Here is a 22203-nt window from a genome sequence, read left to right as displayed (position 1 = left end):
TTAATTAGTGTACTAAACTGTTAAAACGAAGGTCTCAATCACAAAAAAAAAAAAAAAAAAAAGAAATGGAAAAAAATATGAACGAAAAACTGTCAACATGATAATCCAAAAAAAAAAAAAAAAAGTACAAGAGTTATAAAAATAAAATGTTGTAACTCCTTTTTGAAATTTATTGAAAACATGACTTCATGGAACAACAAGAATATTACAAGATGCTACTAGTGAGGATAAAAAGATAATGTAATGAACAAAAAAAATTAGTTACATTAGTAAATGGTAATAATTTTTTTCCCTCATTTTTTCCCCTTGTTTTTCCTTCTTTCCCTTGTTATTTCTGCTTTTTATTTTTATAAATGTGTCTAAGCGGATATAAGAATAAATTACACATGTATATTTCCACTTAGTACTGCTCACACATTCATAACCCCTTGTGATTATGTATAAAAAAAAAAAAAAAAATTAATCATACATATAATATATATATACATATAAACAGGTATTACTCCTTAGGGGTACATATAAAAATTTGTGATGTTTTCATTTTAAAAGCAGTGTGTTAAACTTTGAAAACGTCTATTTAAAATGGTTGAGGAGGGGAGGGAGAATAAGAACAAATGTACAGATAAATAAATAAAAAACTACGAAAAGAAAGCAAAAAAAAAGGAAATAAAAATGTCAAACTTAAGGCATTATTCATAACACATTATGCATTACTCAAGTATTTAACTCTGGATTTTGTAAATTGTTTCCATTTTGTTGTCAATTTTATCAATTTTGCCATTTTTGTAAATCCTTTTGATTTTTTTGTCGATTTTGTTAATTCATTTTTGTTAATTCAATTTTGTTAATTCATTTTTGTTAAGTCAATTTTGTTAATTCATTTTTGTTTTATTAATTTTTTTTTTATTTTTTCCGTTCTTTTTTTTTTTTCCACTTTTCAATTCTCATTCATAGAGGGAATATGTTTCCTCCATGAGTACCTCACAGAAAAAGGAAAAGAGGAAAAATCTGGAAAGTGCACATGCGCCTCTATTTTTCTTTTTTTTTTTATAAAAGATATAAATATAAAGTTATTGCAAGAATGCTTAATTTTTTTCAAATAGTTATTACGTTACTTTGTTTAGGCGAAAAGTAGATATAAACACAAACATTTACTTGTACATATGTAACAAATATGTATACTTATGTATATTCATTTAATCTCACAAATTTAAGCTGTCGTTTTTTCGTAGCGCACTTTAGCTACACGTTATAAGCAAGAATGTTTCCAGTATATATAAGTCTAGCGACAATATGGATATCTGAATGTATGTATATGTGTATGTATATGCGTATGTGTATATATATGTATGTATATGTATGTGTATGTATATGTATGTATATGTGTATGTATATGTATGTATATGTGTATGTGTATGTATGTATGTATATGTATATGTATATGTATGTATATGTATATGTATGTATATGTATATGTAAATGTATGTGTATATATATGTATATGTATGTGTATATATATGTATATGTATGTGTATATATATGTATATGTATATATGTGCTTATATGCATACCTATGCATGCGCAAGTGTGTATCCCGCGGGGGTACATCACTTAGACAAGTCTAAAAGGTCGTCTATTTTTTTTATATTTACCTTACACTGATCAATATCATTCTTGAGTTCAATTTTTTTGTACTCAAACTCATTTGATTCCCTAGGGTTTGTAGTAAGAACATAATTATTTGTTTTTTCCTTGGACGTAATACTTTTATACTGACTTATCTTTTCATTTAACTCAATTATTAACTCAGATCTATAATTTTTTAGAGCATCCATCATCTTCTCTTCTTTACTATGGGCATTACTAAAACCTGTTAATCTTTTTTGTGCACTTTGAATAATTTCTTTTCTTTCTTCGTCAGTTAAGACTATAGGTGCACAACTGGGTGGTACAACCTTACATTGTTTCTCAAGAAAAAGTTCATTTAATTTTTTTATTTCTTCATTTCGATTTTTCCCAATATGTATAGGAATTTCTTTTATGCTTTCATAATTTTTCGTTTCTTCTAAGATTTTAGACAATGGCTTTTTATGGGGTATTTTGTCGATGGGATTTTCTTTTTCATTCTTTTCTGAAAGAAGGTATTTCAGAAGGAAAAGACAAGAAAAATTAGGAAAAAAAAAAAAAAAAATGAACTAGTGCAGATATGGTGTTGTAAATGAATCATCGCCACGTTAGAAGAACATTATTTGCTACGCTGCTGTATAATATCATTTTTTTTGTTCATTTTTTGTTCATTTTTTGTCATGTACTGTTAATTCTTTTTTTTTTTTTTTTTTTTTTTTCAAAATTTTATCTAGCTTAACTTCACAGTTTTTCTGTTCATTGCTAATTTGTATTTGTAAATATTTTACTTCTCCGACTTGGTAAATCTACGTTAATTTTTTAACCTTCATTCTTTATTATGAAGAAATAATACTACTAAGTGGAGTTGCGGGGGAGGTATTCCCTTGGTCAGACTTAAATCTATCAGTTAATTTTGTTTACTAGTCTCATTTATTACTGTACATGTGTGCATATATAAATAGTTAGACTAACTGAATGTGCAGCATTTTTGTTTTAACTTTTTTTTCACATTTTTCCTGCATTTTTTTTAAATAATTTCTTCTTTTTTTAATTGTTTTCTTTTCCATTTTTAACTTTTGTTTTTTCCATTTTTTTTCAATTTTTTCTTCCAATTTTTTAACTTTTAAAGGACGGGTAGCTTATCTGAACTTTTCTGGACCCTTTTTTCTGGGCTTCATTCTCTTCTTCCTTTTCTTTCTTTTTTTTAACAAAGCTTTTCGGATTAATTAAATCAGGGTTAATTTTTGTTCTTTCTCCGTACAGGTAATAAAGTAGCTTACCTGCTTTATTGTCTAAACCAAACGACTTCCAGAAATTTTTATGTGATTCAGGTTTATCATATTTGACATTGTCATCATCTTCTGTTAAGTTTTCATCATTTTCGTTTGTATCCATCTTAATTACTTCAACATATGAACGCGTGAGGTGGGATGCAGATGAGCTGCATAGGTATGTATTCAATATATCACTCTCGCTGTGTGTATATGTGTGTACACGCACGTATATATATATATATATATATATATATATATATATATATATGTATTCATATATGAGTGCATATATAGCTGATGCGTATGTACTGAACAAATGCGCAATAGGCGAATTGTCAAAAACGTAGCTGCACTGAAAAAAAGACGAGCATAAGAAGCTATTGTAATTAAATGATTTACACTATGTATTAATGAAGGAAATTCTCACATTGCACACTTAAAAGAGACTGGCACACATACATAGGTTTATACATACATACATATATATATATATATATTTTATATGCGCATATATACATACGTGCACACGGGCCATATTTTTTCAAGTCGCTAACAGCAATAAGGGAGAGTAATAATCAAGAGTTTATGAACGTGTGCAGAACTCCTTTTTAGGTTGGAGAGTCGTACATTAAATGCCATATAAAAGGAAAAATAAAAATAAGCTTGTTTGTTGTTCCGTAAAATTTTTTTTTTCAGAAATATATTTTACACTATCTTTACATTTTGAGGACGTGCACAATTTGCTTTCTACATTTTTTAATCGTAAAATGGAAATGAAAACGTATACATACATGCGCATATAATCACATGCACATATGCCTATAATATGTGTACATATGTATACACATACGCACATGTCTAAATAAGCTATTCTAATTGAAATTTTTCAAAAAAAAAAAAAAATCACATATTAAACGTTGAACTCATAAATCATAAGATTTTTAAAAATTAAAAAAATATACGTTATTTTGCTGAAACACAAAAAAAAAAAAAAAAAGAAAAAAAGGAGAAAATGGAAAAAAGGAAAAAAGGAAAAAAGGAAAAAGAAAAGATAAAAAAAAATGAAAAGGAAAAAGAAAAAGAAAAAGAAAAAAAAAAAATAAAAAGAAAAATGAAAAGGAAAAGGAAAGATAAAAAAAGATAAAATAATTTAATTTTTTTTTTTTTTTTTTTGGGTATTAAAGGTACCGTATAAATATAGCACACTAATCTGTAACGTAATATGTGGTACCAATAATATTATTTTCCTTTGCAATATTACAATATAATCTCATAATACATGCGAACATGCGCAATAAATATATGGTAAATAAATTATAACTCCTTTAAATACGTATGGTGGTTTAGAATTGTGCGCTGCGAGGAAAAAGCGCACTCATGTGAATACACAAGGGCAAATATAAACACATTAATAAACACGTACCGTAGTACATGTACAAATGCGTGCATAAGTACATACACAAATGCGTGCATAAGTACATACACAAATGCGCGCATGAGTATATTATACATCTATATGTGTTGCACTTCTAAGTGAAATTTTTTCAACTCCTTAAGTCATTAACAAAACGAAAAATCCTAATTGTGCTCGTACTTTTATGCTTTAACAAGGGGAAAAAGGGAAAAAATTAACCATCACACACATATCTAAGTGGGTCAAGTCATAACTCGCTTTAAATAAATTTTATTTTCAAATTTTCAAATATATATGAGATTTAGGGCAAAAGCTTACAATTTTTCAACTGAACACGCTTACTTCCTTGTTTTGTCTAATAAGATAAATTTTTCTGAATAATTCCTCTGAAATGCAGCGTTTAACTTTGCTCCTCACACATATGAGCATACGTATGCATATATATATATATATATATATATATATATATTTATTTATTTATGTTTGTATTTATTTCTTTTCCCCTCCGTTATTAGCCCCCCGCTCACTGAAATATGAACTGTTCATTCATGTGCCACACTTGCAGCGAGTTATCGACCCCAACAGTAGCGACCAAGAACGTGTTGCTGTTCGCCCAGGACATATCATAAACACTTCCAACATGACCCCCATGAACAAACAATAACTGTTTTGGTATTTTTTTGGGGTTATTATAAATATCATCATCTAATTTTCTGACTTGTTCATAATTTACTGAGTTTCTAGAAATATCCCAGATACAAGCAATTCCATCGTCTGAACAAGATCCAAAAACACCTGACTGCATCAGGCAAAATTTAATTCTGTTAATACTTTGAGTATGATAATCTATTTTAAGTAAAGATTCTTTATTAAATCTCATATCCCATATAGAAATTAATCCATCAGTATATCCACATGAAAAAATATAATCCGAAAAATTATCAAAAGAAAATGTATTCATTGGTTCGTTATGATCTTTAAAATTTATTTCAGGTTTTGAAAAAAAATATTTTTTTCTTATATCATATAAACTCATATATCCTTCATCATCACACACACCAAGGGCATTATTAAATTTGGGATGAAAAAACACATCATTTAAAGATGTTTCTTTATTTTTATTTGTCCATGTACATAAAGGACTTAGAGTTGGAGTATTTTCATAAATTTTTATATTATAATCAGCTGTTTTTCCAATTTTATTAATACCATATGTCCTTGGTACTTCATTACTTTTTGTTCCTTTGTTAATATCCCATAGACAAATACTTCCATCGGATGCACATGAGGCTAACAGTAGGTTACTAGTGTTTACGTCCATGGAAGGATCATCAGTACCTTCTGTTCCGTCATTTTCATTTTCATCATTAAATACATTAGTATTTTTATTACTACAGTTGTTATATATTTTATTAATATTCCAGCATAAGCCACTTCCTTCACTTGTATGTCCTTTTAATATCATCTGGGGGTAACATGTAGATATATCAGAAGGAAATGAAGGATGTTTTGTATAATCAAATAATAATATATTTCCATTATATGTTTGTGTAACTATAAAAAACGAATTATTGGGTAAATGGGTAGCTCTTATCACTTCACCTGGATGTAACAGTTTTGCTTTTATTTCAAAAGATGGTAATGGATGACCTTTTCTTTTCTTTTTATTACTTATAAAACCTGTATAATTCTCATATTGTAGTACATCTTCCTTTGTAGAATATAATGGAAATTTAATTTCACCTATGTATACATATTCAGAATCTTGATTAGACGTGTGTGTACCTAAAAGTATTTTATTTGTAAAATAATTGGTTTTTGACTTAAAAGAATTCTCGCTTCCTAAAAATTCAACTGTTAACGATGGCCAATCTAATTTGTTTTTTAAAAGTGAACTATATAAAAATGGAGTGTTTTTCCTCCATATTATATATCTTTCATTAATAATATCTACCTTTGCATTTTCATTTGTTTCATTCTCTATTGGACTTTTAGATTCATAAGAGTCCATCAAATCATAGCTTTTGTTTTTTTCGCTTATTATGTCTATCATTTTGATAACTCTTTCCTTATACGTCCTTTACGCATATGCTAAAAAATGGCATGCTAGCGCGCGCATGGTTCGGTGGACCGTCCTATGCATTCTTACGTGCGTACATGCGTACATACATACGTACATACGTTAATAAATGCATACATATATTTAAACGTGATACCTGCATATACTTATTTATGTGTGTATATATGTAAATATATGGAAGTAAATATATGTACATATGTATACTCAAATATGTACATGTTCATGCATTATGCTTGCATACGATACCTATGCATGTGTTGCTCGTGCTACGCGTGTGCGCATTACACATGCACGCTTATCGCGAATTGGAAAAAAAAAAAAAAAGATAAATGAAAATAACACGTGCTAAATTTCAGATATTTAAAAAAAGGCCAAATTTAAACGTGTGGAAAACGCATATATATGTTCGTATTCATACATATATGTACGTACATTAAAAGAGATAGACCTTATGAATGCGCTAAATTTAAATTAGCAATGACGAAAGAAGAGTACTTAAAAGTCTTTCGAGTATATTCATATTTATATGCTAGCAGTTAAAAAAAGAGGGAGGGTACAAACGAAAGTAAAAATAATACAAATCTGTTTATCGTATATATATATATGTACATATGAATAATTTTCTTAACATCCACAAGATTGACTTTTGTATGTTTCGCGTACTCCGCACATTCTGCATATTTTGCATATTTTAGGTATTATTTTTTTTTTTTTTTTTCAATTTCTCTTTTGGATTTCTTCATTTTGAGATCACACATATATGTGCCCCATGTTTACATACACGGATGTACGAGCGTTTGCGGACACTTGAAAATTAGATAGATAAAATATATTGTATTTTGCATTTAAGATTTTATATTTTTTACTTAAAACATGTTTTCTCATATTATTTAATTTATATATTATATTTTATATTTTGTACTTAATATTATTTATCTTATTTTTTTTATTTTTTAATTGCATAAACTTCAGTACTTTTTTATATAAACTGATAATCGACATTTTTCATTTCTATGTAAAGCATATCCATCATTTCCGTATAAGGCACACGAAAAGAAACACATCTCACTGTAATGCGCCCCCCCCTCCAAAAAAAAAAAAAAAAATAAAGCAAGCAAAGAACGCAGTAAAGCAAAGCGAAATAATGCAAAATGGAAAAAAATAAATGAGAAAATTTTCTCAAACTATTAAGGTCGCCCTTCTTTAAATTGGCATACATGAAATTCTCGAAATTTCAAAATTAAAAAGTGGTAATTTTTAAACCTTTTTACATTGTTCATTGCGGTATTTAATCCTACACAGAAGTGTTAGCTATTTGATAACGAGCCTCTTTTTTTTTTTTTTTTCTTTTTTGGAGTTATTGAATAAATATATATAATAAATACTTAAGAAATTGCGTAAAATCAAAAGGAAATCATACATTACGTACATAATGTGCCAAAAGTAGACAAGTGCTAAGAACGCAAATATGGAAATATATTTGTTTCCATGCAAACTAAAGAGAAAATAGAAAAAAAAAAAAGAAGGAATAAACTAAAAATCCGAATCAGTACAACTAAAAAAAAAAAAAAAAAAAAAAAAATCTTTTTTTACATTCCTGTGAGCAAAAGCAATATCCATATTTTTGTAAGAAAAGGTATCTTTAATTTTTGCTTATAATATTTTGGTCTAACAAGTTAATTTATATTTAATAAATTCAAAAATGACGAACATATTGTTGTTGAATTATTTCTATATATTTGCCCCTAAACAATGTAACTTTTACTTGTATACAGGATTGATATTTTAAACAAAAAGAGAGTTATCGAATTTTTGTATATATATATACATATATATATATGGAAGTTTTTACATTAACAAGTCAGAATTTTTTTTTTCTTTTTTTTAAAATAAATTATTAGACATGATAAATGTATGAACAAGTAATAATTTTTTTTTTTAATGATCCCTCATTCGTTCTCCTTTTGAAATGTGTGAACAGGATGCTTTATTTGTTTTATAAATCCTTTTACATTTTACAATTGATGAATGCCTTTATATATGTACGTACAGAATTATACGTACGTATGCATCAACATAGGTATTCACAAATTTTGGCGTTAGCTATGAACGAATAATTTATAGTTGCATTGGTAACTATGACTAATATATTTGTAATAATCGTTTCAAGGTCCAACACATTATAATTCATTTTAGTCACATACCTATAAATCTGTATATATATATATATATATATATATATATATGTAAATATGCACATTTTCCCCATTTATGTGGGCACTGTTCTCATTTTTCGAATTTTCCTTTTCCTTTTTTTTTTGGACCATTTCTTTTTTTTGTGACTCTAGTAGAGATCCCTCCTTATTCATTTAAGAAGCTGCAGAAAGGAACATACACCTTTCACTATTTATGTTGTTGTTACAGTTGTAAATAACTTTTCCAAATTGTAATAATTCGGGGGAGTCATATGACTAAGAAATACAGTTTAGTTGCTGTTTGTATGTACAAGTCAGGAACTAAACGGAGAAAAATTAACACACACTTTTACACAAGGAAAAAAAGAAAAAAAAATATATAAATACATACACATGTGCATATAAACACATAAAATTCAGCGCAGAACATTATAACCGCTTATCTATCTAGTAAAATGTTCAATAATGCAAGTAGTTTATGTGACGTATTAAAATATATTTAAATATAAAATCAGTGTTTGTATTTTTTTGCAGAGTAAAAAATGACTTTTTATTATTTTTTTGAAAACAACTGAATTTATGCTATCTTGATGTTCAAATTTTAATTTACAAAATATGCCGTAGCAAAAGTTTTTTTGTTTTAGTATGAGTATTATTTTTTTATTTTCTAATTTTTTTTTTTTCTTCATTTGATATAATTTAATCATATTATATATGTACTTTAACAATGTTGTAAATGGGTTTTATTTTTGTTCTTCAATGTTCATCCAAAATAGTAAAAAGTTGAATTATAAATGTGCATGCATGATATTTATGTTACAATAATTTTTCTTTTTTTTTCTTTTTTTTTCTTTTTTTTCATTTTTTTTTTTATCGTTTTTTTTTTTTATCGTTTTTTCTTTTTTTTTCGTTTTTTCTTTTTTATCGTTTTTCTTTTTTATCGTTTTTTCTTTTTTATCGTTTTTTCTTTTTTATCATTTTTTCTTTTTTATCGTTTTATCTTTTTTATCGTTTTTTCTTTTTTTTCGTTTTTTCTTTTTTATCGTTTTTTCTTTTTTTTCTTGTTTGGTTCTCATTTGTTTTTGTTCATAAAAAGGCATAAAATATGTACAGGTCAGGCAAAATTTATTAAATATCCTTACACTGTTAATGTAATCCTTAACATTTTCAAGTGTTTTTTCTGCTAAAAAAAAAAAAACACACTATTTGTTCACTGTTGCTATGTGTGCATTTTTGTATATATACGTTTCCTGTGTAGTATGAATACTCGCATATTATATGTATAAAAACTTCATAACCTAAAAAAGACCTTTAAAAAGTAAATGATCAGAATAAATAACTAGAGGAGATGAAATACACTGTACAGATTTATGCACATTAAAAATAAACAATCGGTGTAATAAAAATTGTTCCATCGAAATAGGACCAAGCATAAAAATTATGTAAAAAATATACTTACCATAACGCTAAAACAGTGAGTTAATTTTTATTGGAAGATCAATACCCAGGATTTACATTTTTTAACAGGTGCATATGTAAGGTTTTCTCTGTTTGTTTGTCCGAAAATGCTCATACATTTGCATTTACACAGGCATATATATATATATATACATGTACACGTTATTATTTTACGCCCTTCCCCTGTAAACATTTTTAATTTTGTGATGGCAGATCCTCTAACCTGAAGAAAAGCAGCTGATGTGTGTGCGCATGTGTATATATAAGTGCATGCGTACACGTGTGTTCCTGTGTATAAATAAACAAATGCGTATACTTGTGTGCATATATACTTGTGCGTGTACATTTTTAAAGTTGTGTAATAATGAAACGACCAGGTGTCAATACTGACTCCGATACACCTTTGCTAAAAAAAAAAAAAAAAGGGTGGGACTTTCTGCACGAAGTGATGATGAAGATCTCATCAAACGCAAACATAAAATATGACGAAAATGCTTTAATAAATAAAGGACTTACCGATTTGAAATCCTCGAATCGTTTCAGCTTTACTCTATCTTCATCCGGTAACATTCCCAGAGAGGAACTGGACGTAACAAAGGTATACCGTTCGTAATTGTAGCAACACGTAATATGGAGTAGCGTATTGGCGTATACAAGTGCGTATATACATACGCACATATATACATATATATATATGTGCACATTCGTGTGCCAACATTTATATTCCCATTCCGATGAGCATCTTTTACTAATTAAGGAACTCAAAAATGTATGCATATTGTTACGTATCATTTTTTTTCTCTTTTTTTTTTTTTTTTTTTTTTGTATGCGTAGAAAATATTGAGAATATGCAACTTAAGGGATGAATTTATAAAAACTTTCCCTGATATTGATACGCCATTAATTGATAATAGGAGAACATTAGAATATAATAAACAAAAAAATCCTTATAAAACTGAGTCTTCTGAACCTTTATATAACCCTAACAATGTTGTTATTTTAAAAAAATGCAATGCTTTTATTAATTTTGTTGATGGGATTTTTTACGTTCACTGGGATGCAAACACTGATCAAGGACCTAAAAGTAAGATAACAGTGCACATTCATTGCTGTGCATTGTGCGATTGTCCATTCTCACGCGCGAACTGGCACATATATACATACATACATACGTACGTATATATATATATGTAACGTAATAGCTTGCCGCATACACATGTAACATAGTAGGTTTCCGCTTAATTATATGACTTCATTTCCCCTTTGCAGAAAAAGAAGAGTGCACCGAAGAAAATAAGTTAGCGGGGGCCTGGGGCATAAAAACGACTGAGGAATTTCTGTTGTCCATTGAGGAAATAATGATAGCTGTTCAAGATCCTGCATGCAAAAGTTTTTGTTATCAAAGATTGAAGTACTTGGAACAGAAATTTGATTTCCATATTATGTTTAATGGAGCATTAGAACTAAGTGAAACAACAAGTATTAAACATCGAGATTTTTATAATGTTCGAAAAGTAGATGTACATGTTCACCATTCTGCATGCATGCAGCAAAAAGCATTGCTAAGTTTTATAAGAGAAAAATATATATCTGAACCTAATACTATAGTGTACATAAATGAAAAAGGAGATAAAATGTCATTAAAAGAAATTTTCGATAAAGAATTAAAAAGTTCAGCATATGATGCAACAGTAGATAGCTTAGGTGTTCATGCATTAGGAAATTGTTTTCACCGATTTGATTTATTTAATGAAAAATATAATCCATTTGGTCAGAAATTATTAAGAGACATTTTTTTAAAAACAGATAATTATATAGATGGTAGATACTTAGCTGAAATTACAAAAAGAGAAATACAAAATTTAGAGAGATCTAAATATCAACATGTTGAATGGAGAATATCAATTTATGGAAGAGATAAAAACGAATGGTTAAAATTAGCAAAATGGGTATTAGACAACAATTTAAGTAGCGTAAGAGTACGATGGGTTGTACAAGTTCCTCGATTATATCATATTTATAAAAAAAGGAAATTAATAAAATCTTTTGATGAATTTCTAAGAAATATATTCGAACCTTGTTTTCAAGCTATAAAAGATCCAGAACATAACAAAAAAATTTTTGAATTTTTACATCAAGTTGTTGCTTGGGATAGTGTTGATGATGAAACTGCTATTTCGAAATATACTATGAAAGGAGGGGAACTACCTCCCCCTGACAAATATACAAGCGATAATAACCCTCCTTATTCTTATTACGCTTATTATATGTATGTTAACATAAGATCGTTGAATCAATTTTTGGCTAGTAGGAATTTGAGACCAATGGCATTCAGGTTAGGCGTGTTCACGCATGAACAGAAAAAAAAAAAAAAAAAGAACACTTGTCGATGAGTGTTTAACTTGCGTGAGTGGACGCTTTTTACCTAAGCTCCACATTTTGTAGCTATACCGCTTTGTCACCATACCGCTTTACCACTATGTGCATTCTCCTTTTTCTTTTTCTTCTACCCCTACCTTTTTAAATATCTCCACCCGAGTATTTTTTTTTATACACAAAAAATATTGTTTCTCCTTTTTTATGACCTGTTCAGGCCGCATTGCGGTGAAACGGGGAATATAAGTCATTTGGCCACCATGTTTTTATTAGCTGACAGAATAAATCATGGTATCAATTTGAGGAAATCTCCAGTCCTGTTATATTTGTATTATCTTAAGCAAATTGGGCTAGCACTTTCTCCTCTATCGAATAATGCCCTCTTTTTGCAAATAGGTATACCCATCGTACAACACTGTTCAATGTGTTGTATATAACTGCATTTTACGCCAGCTTCAGTTTTTGACGCCCCTTGGATGGGACGTCGGCACATATATATGTGTAAATATGCCAAGTTTGTTTACTTTATTTTTTACTCTATTTGTTGCCTCATTTTTTGTTATTTTTTATCTCATTTTTTTTCTCGTTTTTTATCTCATTTTTTTTCTCGTTTTTTATTTCATTTTATTTTATTTTTTTCCCATTTCCCCCCCTTTTATTTTAGAGAAAAGCCCATTTAAACGCTTCTTCAAAATTGGGTTAAATGTATCACTATCGACAGATGATCCTTTGATGTTTCATTTTACTGATGAGCCATTATTAGAGGAGTATTCCATATGTGCAGTAATTATGCTTTTATTAATTATTACGTCGTTACGTTGTTACGTTGTTACGTCGTTACGTTGTTACGTCGTTACGTTGTTACGTTGTTACGTCGTTACGTCGTTACGTTGTTACGTCGTTACGTTGTTACGTCGTTACGTTGTTACGTCGTTACGTTGTTACGTTGTTACGTTTTTTTTAATATATTCGCATGCGCATGTGAGCTTTTGCAAACATTCTTTTTCGTATGCATATATGTATACGCGTCTACATACTGTCACATTTACGTGGTTTTACTTTTAAGCATATATGGAAGTTAAGTGCAGTAGATCTATGCGAAATAGCAAGAAACTCCGTTATTCAAAGGTACAAAAAAAAAAATTTTTTTTTTTTTTGTCTTTTCATTCTCTTGAAGTTATACATTTAGTAGTAAAATTACAAAAAAATAAAAAATATAAAAGGAAAAATATATATTTATTATTTTAATTATTTTTATTATTTTTATTATTTTTATTATTTTTATTATTTTTATTATTTTAATTATTTTTATTATTTTAATTGTTTTTTATTATTTTTATTATTTTTATTATTATTATTATTTTTATTATTATTATTATTTTTATTATTTTTTTTTTTTATATTATTTTTTTTTTTTTTCAGTGGGTATGAACCATCTTTTAAAAAGCACTGGTTGGGAATTGCCGAAGAACAGGACTTACTAAATTTTCAAAACAACCCGGAAAAAACGAATATTCCTAATACTAGGATGACTTACAGGTAATGATTATATTGGAGAATTAATGGATAAATAAATACACACACACACACAAAAAAAAAAAAAAAAAAATACACACATGTGAATATTCACATATATGTATTCATATTCCCAATATATTTACAAATAAGCAAAATTTTTGCGTTACTTCCTCATTTTACGATTACAGGAAAAACACATTAGCTGAAGAGAATGAAAACATAAAGAGACTTGCGAATTATACAAATCATGCATAAATATGTATCCCCAGTTAGGACTATTTTTATATTAAAATGAACGCATTTCGCGCCTTTAAATTATGGAAATTATTTTTAATAGTTGGAACTTTATCCTATATCCATGTATACATGTACACAACCTGTACACTGAGATACATTTACATGTCATTAAGTGTAGATGTGTGTAAGCATACATGCGAATTGGTAATGGAATTATTTGTGACCCGTTTCTATATTTGCAGTAAAATAATGTTTTGTTTTAAGGCTTCAAACCGATAGGTGTAAATTTGGTTGTTATAGTTTTTATTTTTATTAACAGTTCATATGTTACGGTGTAATTTCTTATATTATTATTTTATTTTATTTTGTTCTTAATTTTTTTTTTTTTAAATAGCTAAATTTTACATTTGACACTTCAAGTTTTAATAATTTTTTTTTATTAACAGTTCATACGTTGCGCTTTAATTATTTATGTTATTATTTTATTTTGTTTTATTTTGTTTTATTTTGTTTTATTTTGTTTTGTTTTGTTTTATTTTGTTTTGTTTTATTTTATTTTGTTTTGTTTTTTTTTTTTTTGTTTTATTTTGTTTTATTTTGTTTTATTTTGTTTTATTTTGTTTTATTTTGTTTTGTATTTTTTTATTTTGTTTTATTTTGTTTTGTTTTATTTTGTTTTGTTTTGTTTTGTTTTTTTTTATTTTGTTTTGTTTTATTTTGTTCTGTTTTGTTTTTTTTTTTTAAAAAGCTAAAATTTTACATTTAATACCTAAAACTTTAAGTTTTATTCCTTTCTTTTATTAACAGTACATACATTTTGCTACGTGTATATTTACCTATTTTTTTTTCTTTTAAAAACAGTTAAGTTCTATATTTTCGTTTTTTCTTTTTTGTCAATTATTAAGAACACAGAAAAATATTCCTTATGTATTTCTCTTTTTTATAATTCACTACTATAATAGCATTAATTTCCTTTTTATTTGATTTTATCTTTAACATATTATGGTCGCATTTGCTAAAGAAGCAGTAGAAACAGCAAAATTAGCAGAACGTCGTTTATATGCACACGTGGTTAAATACAAGCAGTTTTACATACATAGTTAAGTATACATTATGATATATGTGTGCATAAAATAAAAATTGATCGTACTGAACAAAAATAGAAAAAAAACATATCCATTACAATATATTATAAAAATGTAAAGAATAAAACTTTGCTTTTGTTTTAATCTGTTTTCACCGAATTGCTTAATAAATGTGGAACAGGCAAAAATAAGTAAAATGTGCATATTGTAGTGTACTTAAGCAATATATAAATATATAAATGCATACGTGCACATGTATAGTGTACACATATGATGCATAGTATTTTTTGCAAGAATTATTTTTAAGGAAGAGAACGCGGATAATACTGCGTGCTTTCTTCCATAATTTTTTAATTATTATTATGGAAGTAGAGTGCTTGCAAAAAAACATAGTTTAATGTGGTGAAAAAAGAAATATTAAAAATACAGTGCTGCAATAACATTTGCATTAAAAGGTTTTTTTTTGCATATTGTTGCAAAAGACGTAATTCAAGAAATTTGTTATGCATAGTTCATATGGATTCTCTGTATATGGTCTGTTCGGTATGGACTGTTCATATGGATTCTTAACATATGGATTTTTCGCATGAACTGTTCAGATTTTTTTTTTTTAAGATTACAAAAAAGTGATTTGATTCTTGTTAAGTGGTGCGCAAGAAAATGGTAGAAAAAAGAAAAATATAAAACAAAAAAAAAGGAAAAACAAAAAAAAAAAAAAAGAATAAAGGAAAAACAAAAAAATGAAAAAAGAATAAAGGAAAAACAAAAAAATGAAAAAAGAATAAAGGAAAAACAAAAAAATGAAAAAAGAATAAAGGAAAAACAAAAAAATGTAAAAAGAAAAAAAGAAAATGGAAAAAAGAAAATGGAAAAACCGTTAGGAAATAAGCTCTTATTAACAACTATAAAAATAATTACTCAAATGGTGTGCTAACTTAACTGTGAGAAGGATATATGTATTCTACAAGATAATTATGTTTAAGTGTACATCTATACAAATATATATTCAATTATATATTTTATACGAGTATGTACATATCACATATATAAACACATAAGGCTTAAAATTTTTACAAATATTTTCGTACTACTTAAAATATGATTTCTACGTTAAAAGCTGGTTGTTATTTTTTAATTTAAAAAGAATAATAAGCGCAATGCATATAAAAAAAAAAAAAAAAAAAAAAACAGGGATATTTTAAAATATGTTAATCGCGAATGAAAGTACTAAATCTGATCATGAAATGAATATTATTATATATATATATATTTAATTATATAATTAACTATATAAATAAGTATATAAATTTATATATGCATAATATTAAGCCTTTAAATGTCAAAAATGTATATTATGGAAACTCTTTTTTTTGATTTTATTACATTCAGTTTTATTTTATATCTAATTATATAAAAACTGGATGAAAATTTAAAGAATATTAACTACAAATATAAAAGGAGAATTTTCTTTTATCAACAAAAAGTGAATAGAATTATTATTATGTTACTTTCTTACGACTATGGAATTTAGGCTTTTATTATATAAATGGAAAGAATAAAGCTTATAAGTATGTAAAATATATAATATAAATAAATAAATATATATATGAACATATATATACACATATTTTTATACAGTAACATATTTTATTATAATTATTTTCTTAATATATTTTTTCTTACATAAAGTATTCTACAAATATATAAAAAAAATATATATATATATATATATATATATAAATACAACGTTACTGACGTATGAACAATGAGTAATTTTCTATAAATTTCAAGCTTCTAAAAAGTACATGGTCACAATAATATAATATATTATGCTGTACATTCATAAATAAATATATATATATATATATATAAATTCATATGTGTATTGTTTACATATCAATTTAAAAATATGTATTATTATTATATTATTATTAAAAAGGGGAAAAACCCGTTGCATGCAAAAAATAAAATTTATAATAGAAATAATCTCTAATAATAAAAAAAAAAAAAAACTAATAAAATTTTATATATAAAGAAGTGTACCGATGAAGTTATTATAATATATTTATAAAAATAACATATAAAAAAATGCATTACAATTTTTATTAACTCATATAAAAAATTATTTTAGTTCAAATTTTAGTGAAAGAAAATAGTAAATTACATTGTTGTTTAAATTTGTACATATATATATGTATATATATATATATATATATTTAATTTATACTTATATATATATATATATGTATTATTTATATATATAAGTTTATGTATATATATATATATAAATATAATAAATTTTTAAACATGCATATTATATTCCTTTTTGCATGCAAAAATAGTATACTTTAAGATAAATTAAAAAAAATATATATATACACTTTTCTTAGGTTCAAAATATGCGTTGCGATGAACTGCAAATATCATTACTCTTCATATGCGTATATATACAAAAATAAATATTACATGTAAATATATATATATATACATATTCATAAATGTACATGTTTAGGTATGTATAAATATATGTATTATATAGGCTGCATTGGGTATGTAATATTTTATAACACCCTACTGAATCAGCTCCTACTTTATATATATATATATACATATGTATATATATATATGCCCGTATAAGGTTAAAGGTAATATTGTTGGTAGAATAGGCGGGGGACAAAAAAAAAAAAAAATACATATATATATATATACATATATATATATATATATATATTTGTATTTATTTAAGTAATATAGTTACATTTTTTTTTAACGTTTTGATTTTATTTAAGATACACTTTTTCTAATAATATATATGCACGAAAATTACAGTTCAGAAAAAAAAAGAAAAAATATATAGAGTTTTTGAAATGAATATATATGTTTTTTAAGGAACACACTACACAATCATGCTTGATTTTTTTTTTCTTTTTTCTTTTTTTTCCTTCCCCTTATAAATTGAATATTAAAAATGCGTACAATACAGAATTTTAAGATACTACATATTGTTATTATAGTACATGTGACTTTTATTAATAATGTAAACACATATTATATATTTTATATATTTGTATATATTTGTATATATTTATGTATATTATATATATGTATGTTTCTATGTATATATGAATTTATATGTTAAGCAATTGTTTCATTTTTTATAATATGTAAAAATAAAATTGTTAAGAAAATTATGCATTGTTCATATTTTTTTCATAACCCCATGTTTACTGATAATTAAAAATATAAAATTTTATTTAAAAAAAAAAATTATGTCAATATTTTATAACATTGCTATAGTATTTTCACATTAATTTAAGGTGTTATAGTAACACTATATTTCATTTGCGTTATTTTACGTACTTTAGTATTATATGCTGAATATATATTGAATTCTTATATACATTATTATGCATATATCATTGTAAATACATTATTATACATTCATTATTATACATTCATTATTATACATTCATTATTATACATACATTATTATACATACATTATTATACATTCATTATTATACATTCATTATTATACATTCATTATTATACATTCATTATTATACATTCATTATTATACATACATTATTATACATATATATATTATTATATATATACCGATATACATGTATTATTATATCAATATTATGTATATATGAATGACGTATAATATTGCGACAAATTGGGTTATTTTTGCGCAAGAGAAGTGATGATGAGAAAATTTTGAAATATAATGAACAGTACAGAAAAAAAAAGTAATATACATAAATAAATATACAAAATAAATGTGTTTACATATATGTAGATATATGTAAACATACATATATATATATATACCAGTATTTGTGTATTTATATATTTATGTTTAATACATAATAAAATCATTTACATGTATCATACATAACAATATTAATAAAAACCTGTGCAGCTATGACAACATATTAGTTTATTAAAAGTTCATATTATATGAAGGCTTGCTTTAATGGCACTTACATTATATTCAAATAGAATAAAGTAAAACGCAAATGAGCAATAAATTGTATTCATATATGTTTATATGCATACATACATAATATATATGTAAATTTTTATTTTTTTATATATAATTTTCATCTATATATATGTACAAAGTACGTTTTATTGGCATAAGCATACATTTATATCATATATTATACTCTTAACAATATTGTAAATACCAAAACAAACTCAAAAAAAAAAAAAAAAAAAAGTCTCACCGTATCATTACAACCTTAACGAAAAAAGAACAAGCAGTAAAATGTTGTACAACATATACATATAAATATATATATACACATATGTACGGACTTAAATGTATATATGTAGTTGTTACTACAACTATACATGTATACATGTATACATATATATATATATATATATATATGTATAAGTGCCACTGTTTTTTTCTTTTAATTCAAATCAGCCATTTTTATAAAGTTCTTGTCCAAAGTAATTTTGTTTCGATTGAAAACATCATTTATTTTGACGTTGATAATATACCATATATGGTACAAAAGAAATTGTTTTTTATACGTCTATTTTTATTTTGTTCATTTTATTTACTTTTCTTCCCATTAATTTTTTTTTTCATACTTCAATGCTTTCTTACTTTTTTTTATATATATATAAATATATTATATATATATGTATATATTATATATATATGTATATATTATATATATATGTATATATTATATATATATGTATATATTATATATATATGTATATATATATTTTTTTTCTTTAAAAAGAAAGCAGACATCATCATATATGCCATTTTCTTTTAACTGTTTTTATCATTTTATGATTAATAATAAGACTGCGTAATATACTATTATTTTATATATTTTTTTTTTTTTATCATAGTATTATTATCTATCATATATTTCTTTACTGCCACAGCAAATTAAAAAAATACGTTTTATTTTGTTTTATTAATAACATTACATATATATATATTATAATTATAATGTATTAACGGATCACGTTTGTTTTTTGTTTTACTGCGTTTTAATTTTTTTTATTTATCTAAGCATGTACGTAATAGCATATAATGCCATATAAACATATATATATATATATGCGCATCTAAATAAAATAACTTGTAATACTATTTAAAAAAAAAAAAAAAAAAAAAAAAATAGACTATCTCTCTTACTACATGCTTTAATTTTTAATGAATTTTTTTTATTGATTGTTTTTGCATTTCTTTTTTTTTTTTTTTGATTTTTTTTCTTTTTTTTTTCACTTCTTTTCTTTTTTATTTTTTCATTTCTTTTCTTTATTAAAAAAAAAAAAAAATAGAAAAAAGCAAAACCGAAACCAACCAAGCTTCTCTTGTTTGGTTTATAATAAAAATAAGAAGATGGGTAGGGTTCTAATTTTTTTAGAAAAAAAGTAGTTATTTATTACTTAATTTTTTTCAAGTATTATGTATATATATATATATATATATATATATACATTTTTTTTTTCAAATATATAAAAATAAAATATGTTATATTAATATTTATATTATTGTTATATATATAGTTGTATAATATTATTTTTTTTTTTCTTTATTTTTTGAAGTCTCACAACGCATATTTTTTTTTATATTATTTTTTTTGACATTTTTTTCAAGTATTTATATTTTCAACATTTTGTTTACTGTTATCTTTTGAAATAATAAATAAAAAAAAGAGTATATATTTATATATATATATATACTTAAATATCTATTTTATATATGTTAATGTATACATAATATATATATATTTTTTTTTAAATTGTATTATTTTTTTATTTCTTTTTAATGACTGTTAAAATATGAGAAGAGATATATCAGTTCTACAAAGTAAGAAAACGGGACATGTTTTTTTTATTTTTATAATATTATTATTATTAATAATAATATATATATGTTGTTATAGCAAATAAATTAACATTGTTGGTGTTACGCAAAATATATATATATCAAGTATACATATATATATATATATAATATATATGTATGTATATATGGATATATGTATGTATATATGGATATATGTATGTATATATGGATATATGTATGTATATATGGATATATGTATGTATATATGGATATATGTATGTATATAAGAATATATGTATGTATATATTAATATATGTATGTATATATTAATATATGTATGTATATATGGATATATGTATGTATATATGGATATATGTATGTTTATATGTATGTCTATGTATATATGTAAGTGTACGTATATTAAATGTATGTATATATGCCTTGTATACATTCGTAATATTTAGCATGATATAAAAGGCATTTACTTTATGTTTTTAACTTTTTTGTTATTTTTAAATGTGGAAATATTTAGAGGATAGACATGATCGTTAATTATATTTTAAAATTTTGTCTTTAGGTTTTTTGTATTTTGTTCATACATTTTTGAAAAAAGAAGAAAAAAAGAGTCTAAGGTGTTTTTAATTTATTATTTTTTTATTATTTTTATTATTATTATTTTTATTATTATTATTTTTATTATTATTTTTATTATTATTTTTTATTATTATTTTTTATTATTATTTTTTATTTTTATTATTATTTTTTGTTGTTTTTTTATATGTACAAATATATATATATATATATATATATGTATGTATATATATGTATGTATATATATGTATATATATATATGTATTTATATTTATATGTCTGACTACCAAATATATTATAATTATCTTGGCGTTCAACTGTTGTTGAATATATGCCCTTAGTAAAAGGGGGGGAGGGTCCATGTATTAAATACTTATTTATATATATGTATATATATATATATATATATATATATATCTTTATTAATTTTTTCACGAGTACAGTATTATTACATATTAGTAAAAGATATACGTAATTTTACATAAATATGGGTACATGTAAGTGCATATAGGTACAT

At 24.6% G+C, this 22203-nt stretch overlaps 3 protein-coding genes across 3 annotated transcripts; 1 reads left to right on the top strand and 2 right to left on the bottom strand.

Annotated features, from left to right (window-relative positions):
* Positions 1 to 1607: 1607 nt before the first annotated feature.
* On the bottom strand, positions 1608 to 3021 carry PmUG01_12035300 (conserved Plasmodium protein, unknown function; the record flags this gene model as incomplete). The annotated part of the gene is made up of 2 exons (XM_029006558.1): positions 1608 to 2131; positions 2748 to 3021. The coding sequence occupies 2 exons, from the start codon at positions 3019 to 3021 to the stop codon at positions 1608 to 1610; spliced, it is 798 nt and encodes a 265-aa protein (XP_028863035.1).
* A 1816-nt stretch (positions 3022 to 4837) lies between these two features.
* On the bottom strand, positions 4838 to 6367 carry PmUG01_12035200 (chromatin assembly factor 1 subunit, putative; the record flags this gene model as incomplete). The annotated part of the gene is made up of 1 exon (XM_029006557.1): positions 4838 to 6367. The coding sequence occupies one exon, from the start codon at positions 6365 to 6367 to the stop codon at positions 4838 to 4840; it is 1530 nt and encodes a 509-aa protein (XP_028863034.1).
* Positions 6368 to 10411: 4044 nt separating this feature from the next.
* PmUG01_12035100 (AMP deaminase, putative) lies at positions 10412 to 14196 on the top strand (the record flags this gene model as incomplete). Its single annotated transcript, XM_029006556.1, has 8 exons — positions 10412 to 10645; positions 10882 to 11131; positions 11317 to 12382; positions 12641 to 12819; positions 13088 to 13206; positions 13490 to 13551; positions 13846 to 13962; positions 14130 to 14196. The coding sequence occupies 8 exons, from the start codon at positions 10412 to 10414 to the stop codon at positions 14194 to 14196; spliced, it is 2094 nt and encodes a 697-aa protein (XP_028863033.1).
* Between the last annotated feature and the right edge of the window lie 8007 nt (positions 14197 to 22203).

This window comes from Plasmodium malariae, assembly GCF_900090045.1.
Source record: "Plasmodium malariae genome assembly, chromosome: 12".
Classification (NCBI taxonomy): Eukaryota; Apicomplexa; class Aconoidasida; order Haemosporida; family Plasmodiidae; genus Plasmodium; species Plasmodium malariae.
Note: the sequence above shows the minus strand (reverse complement) of the source record. Positions and strands in the feature narration are given on the sequence as shown.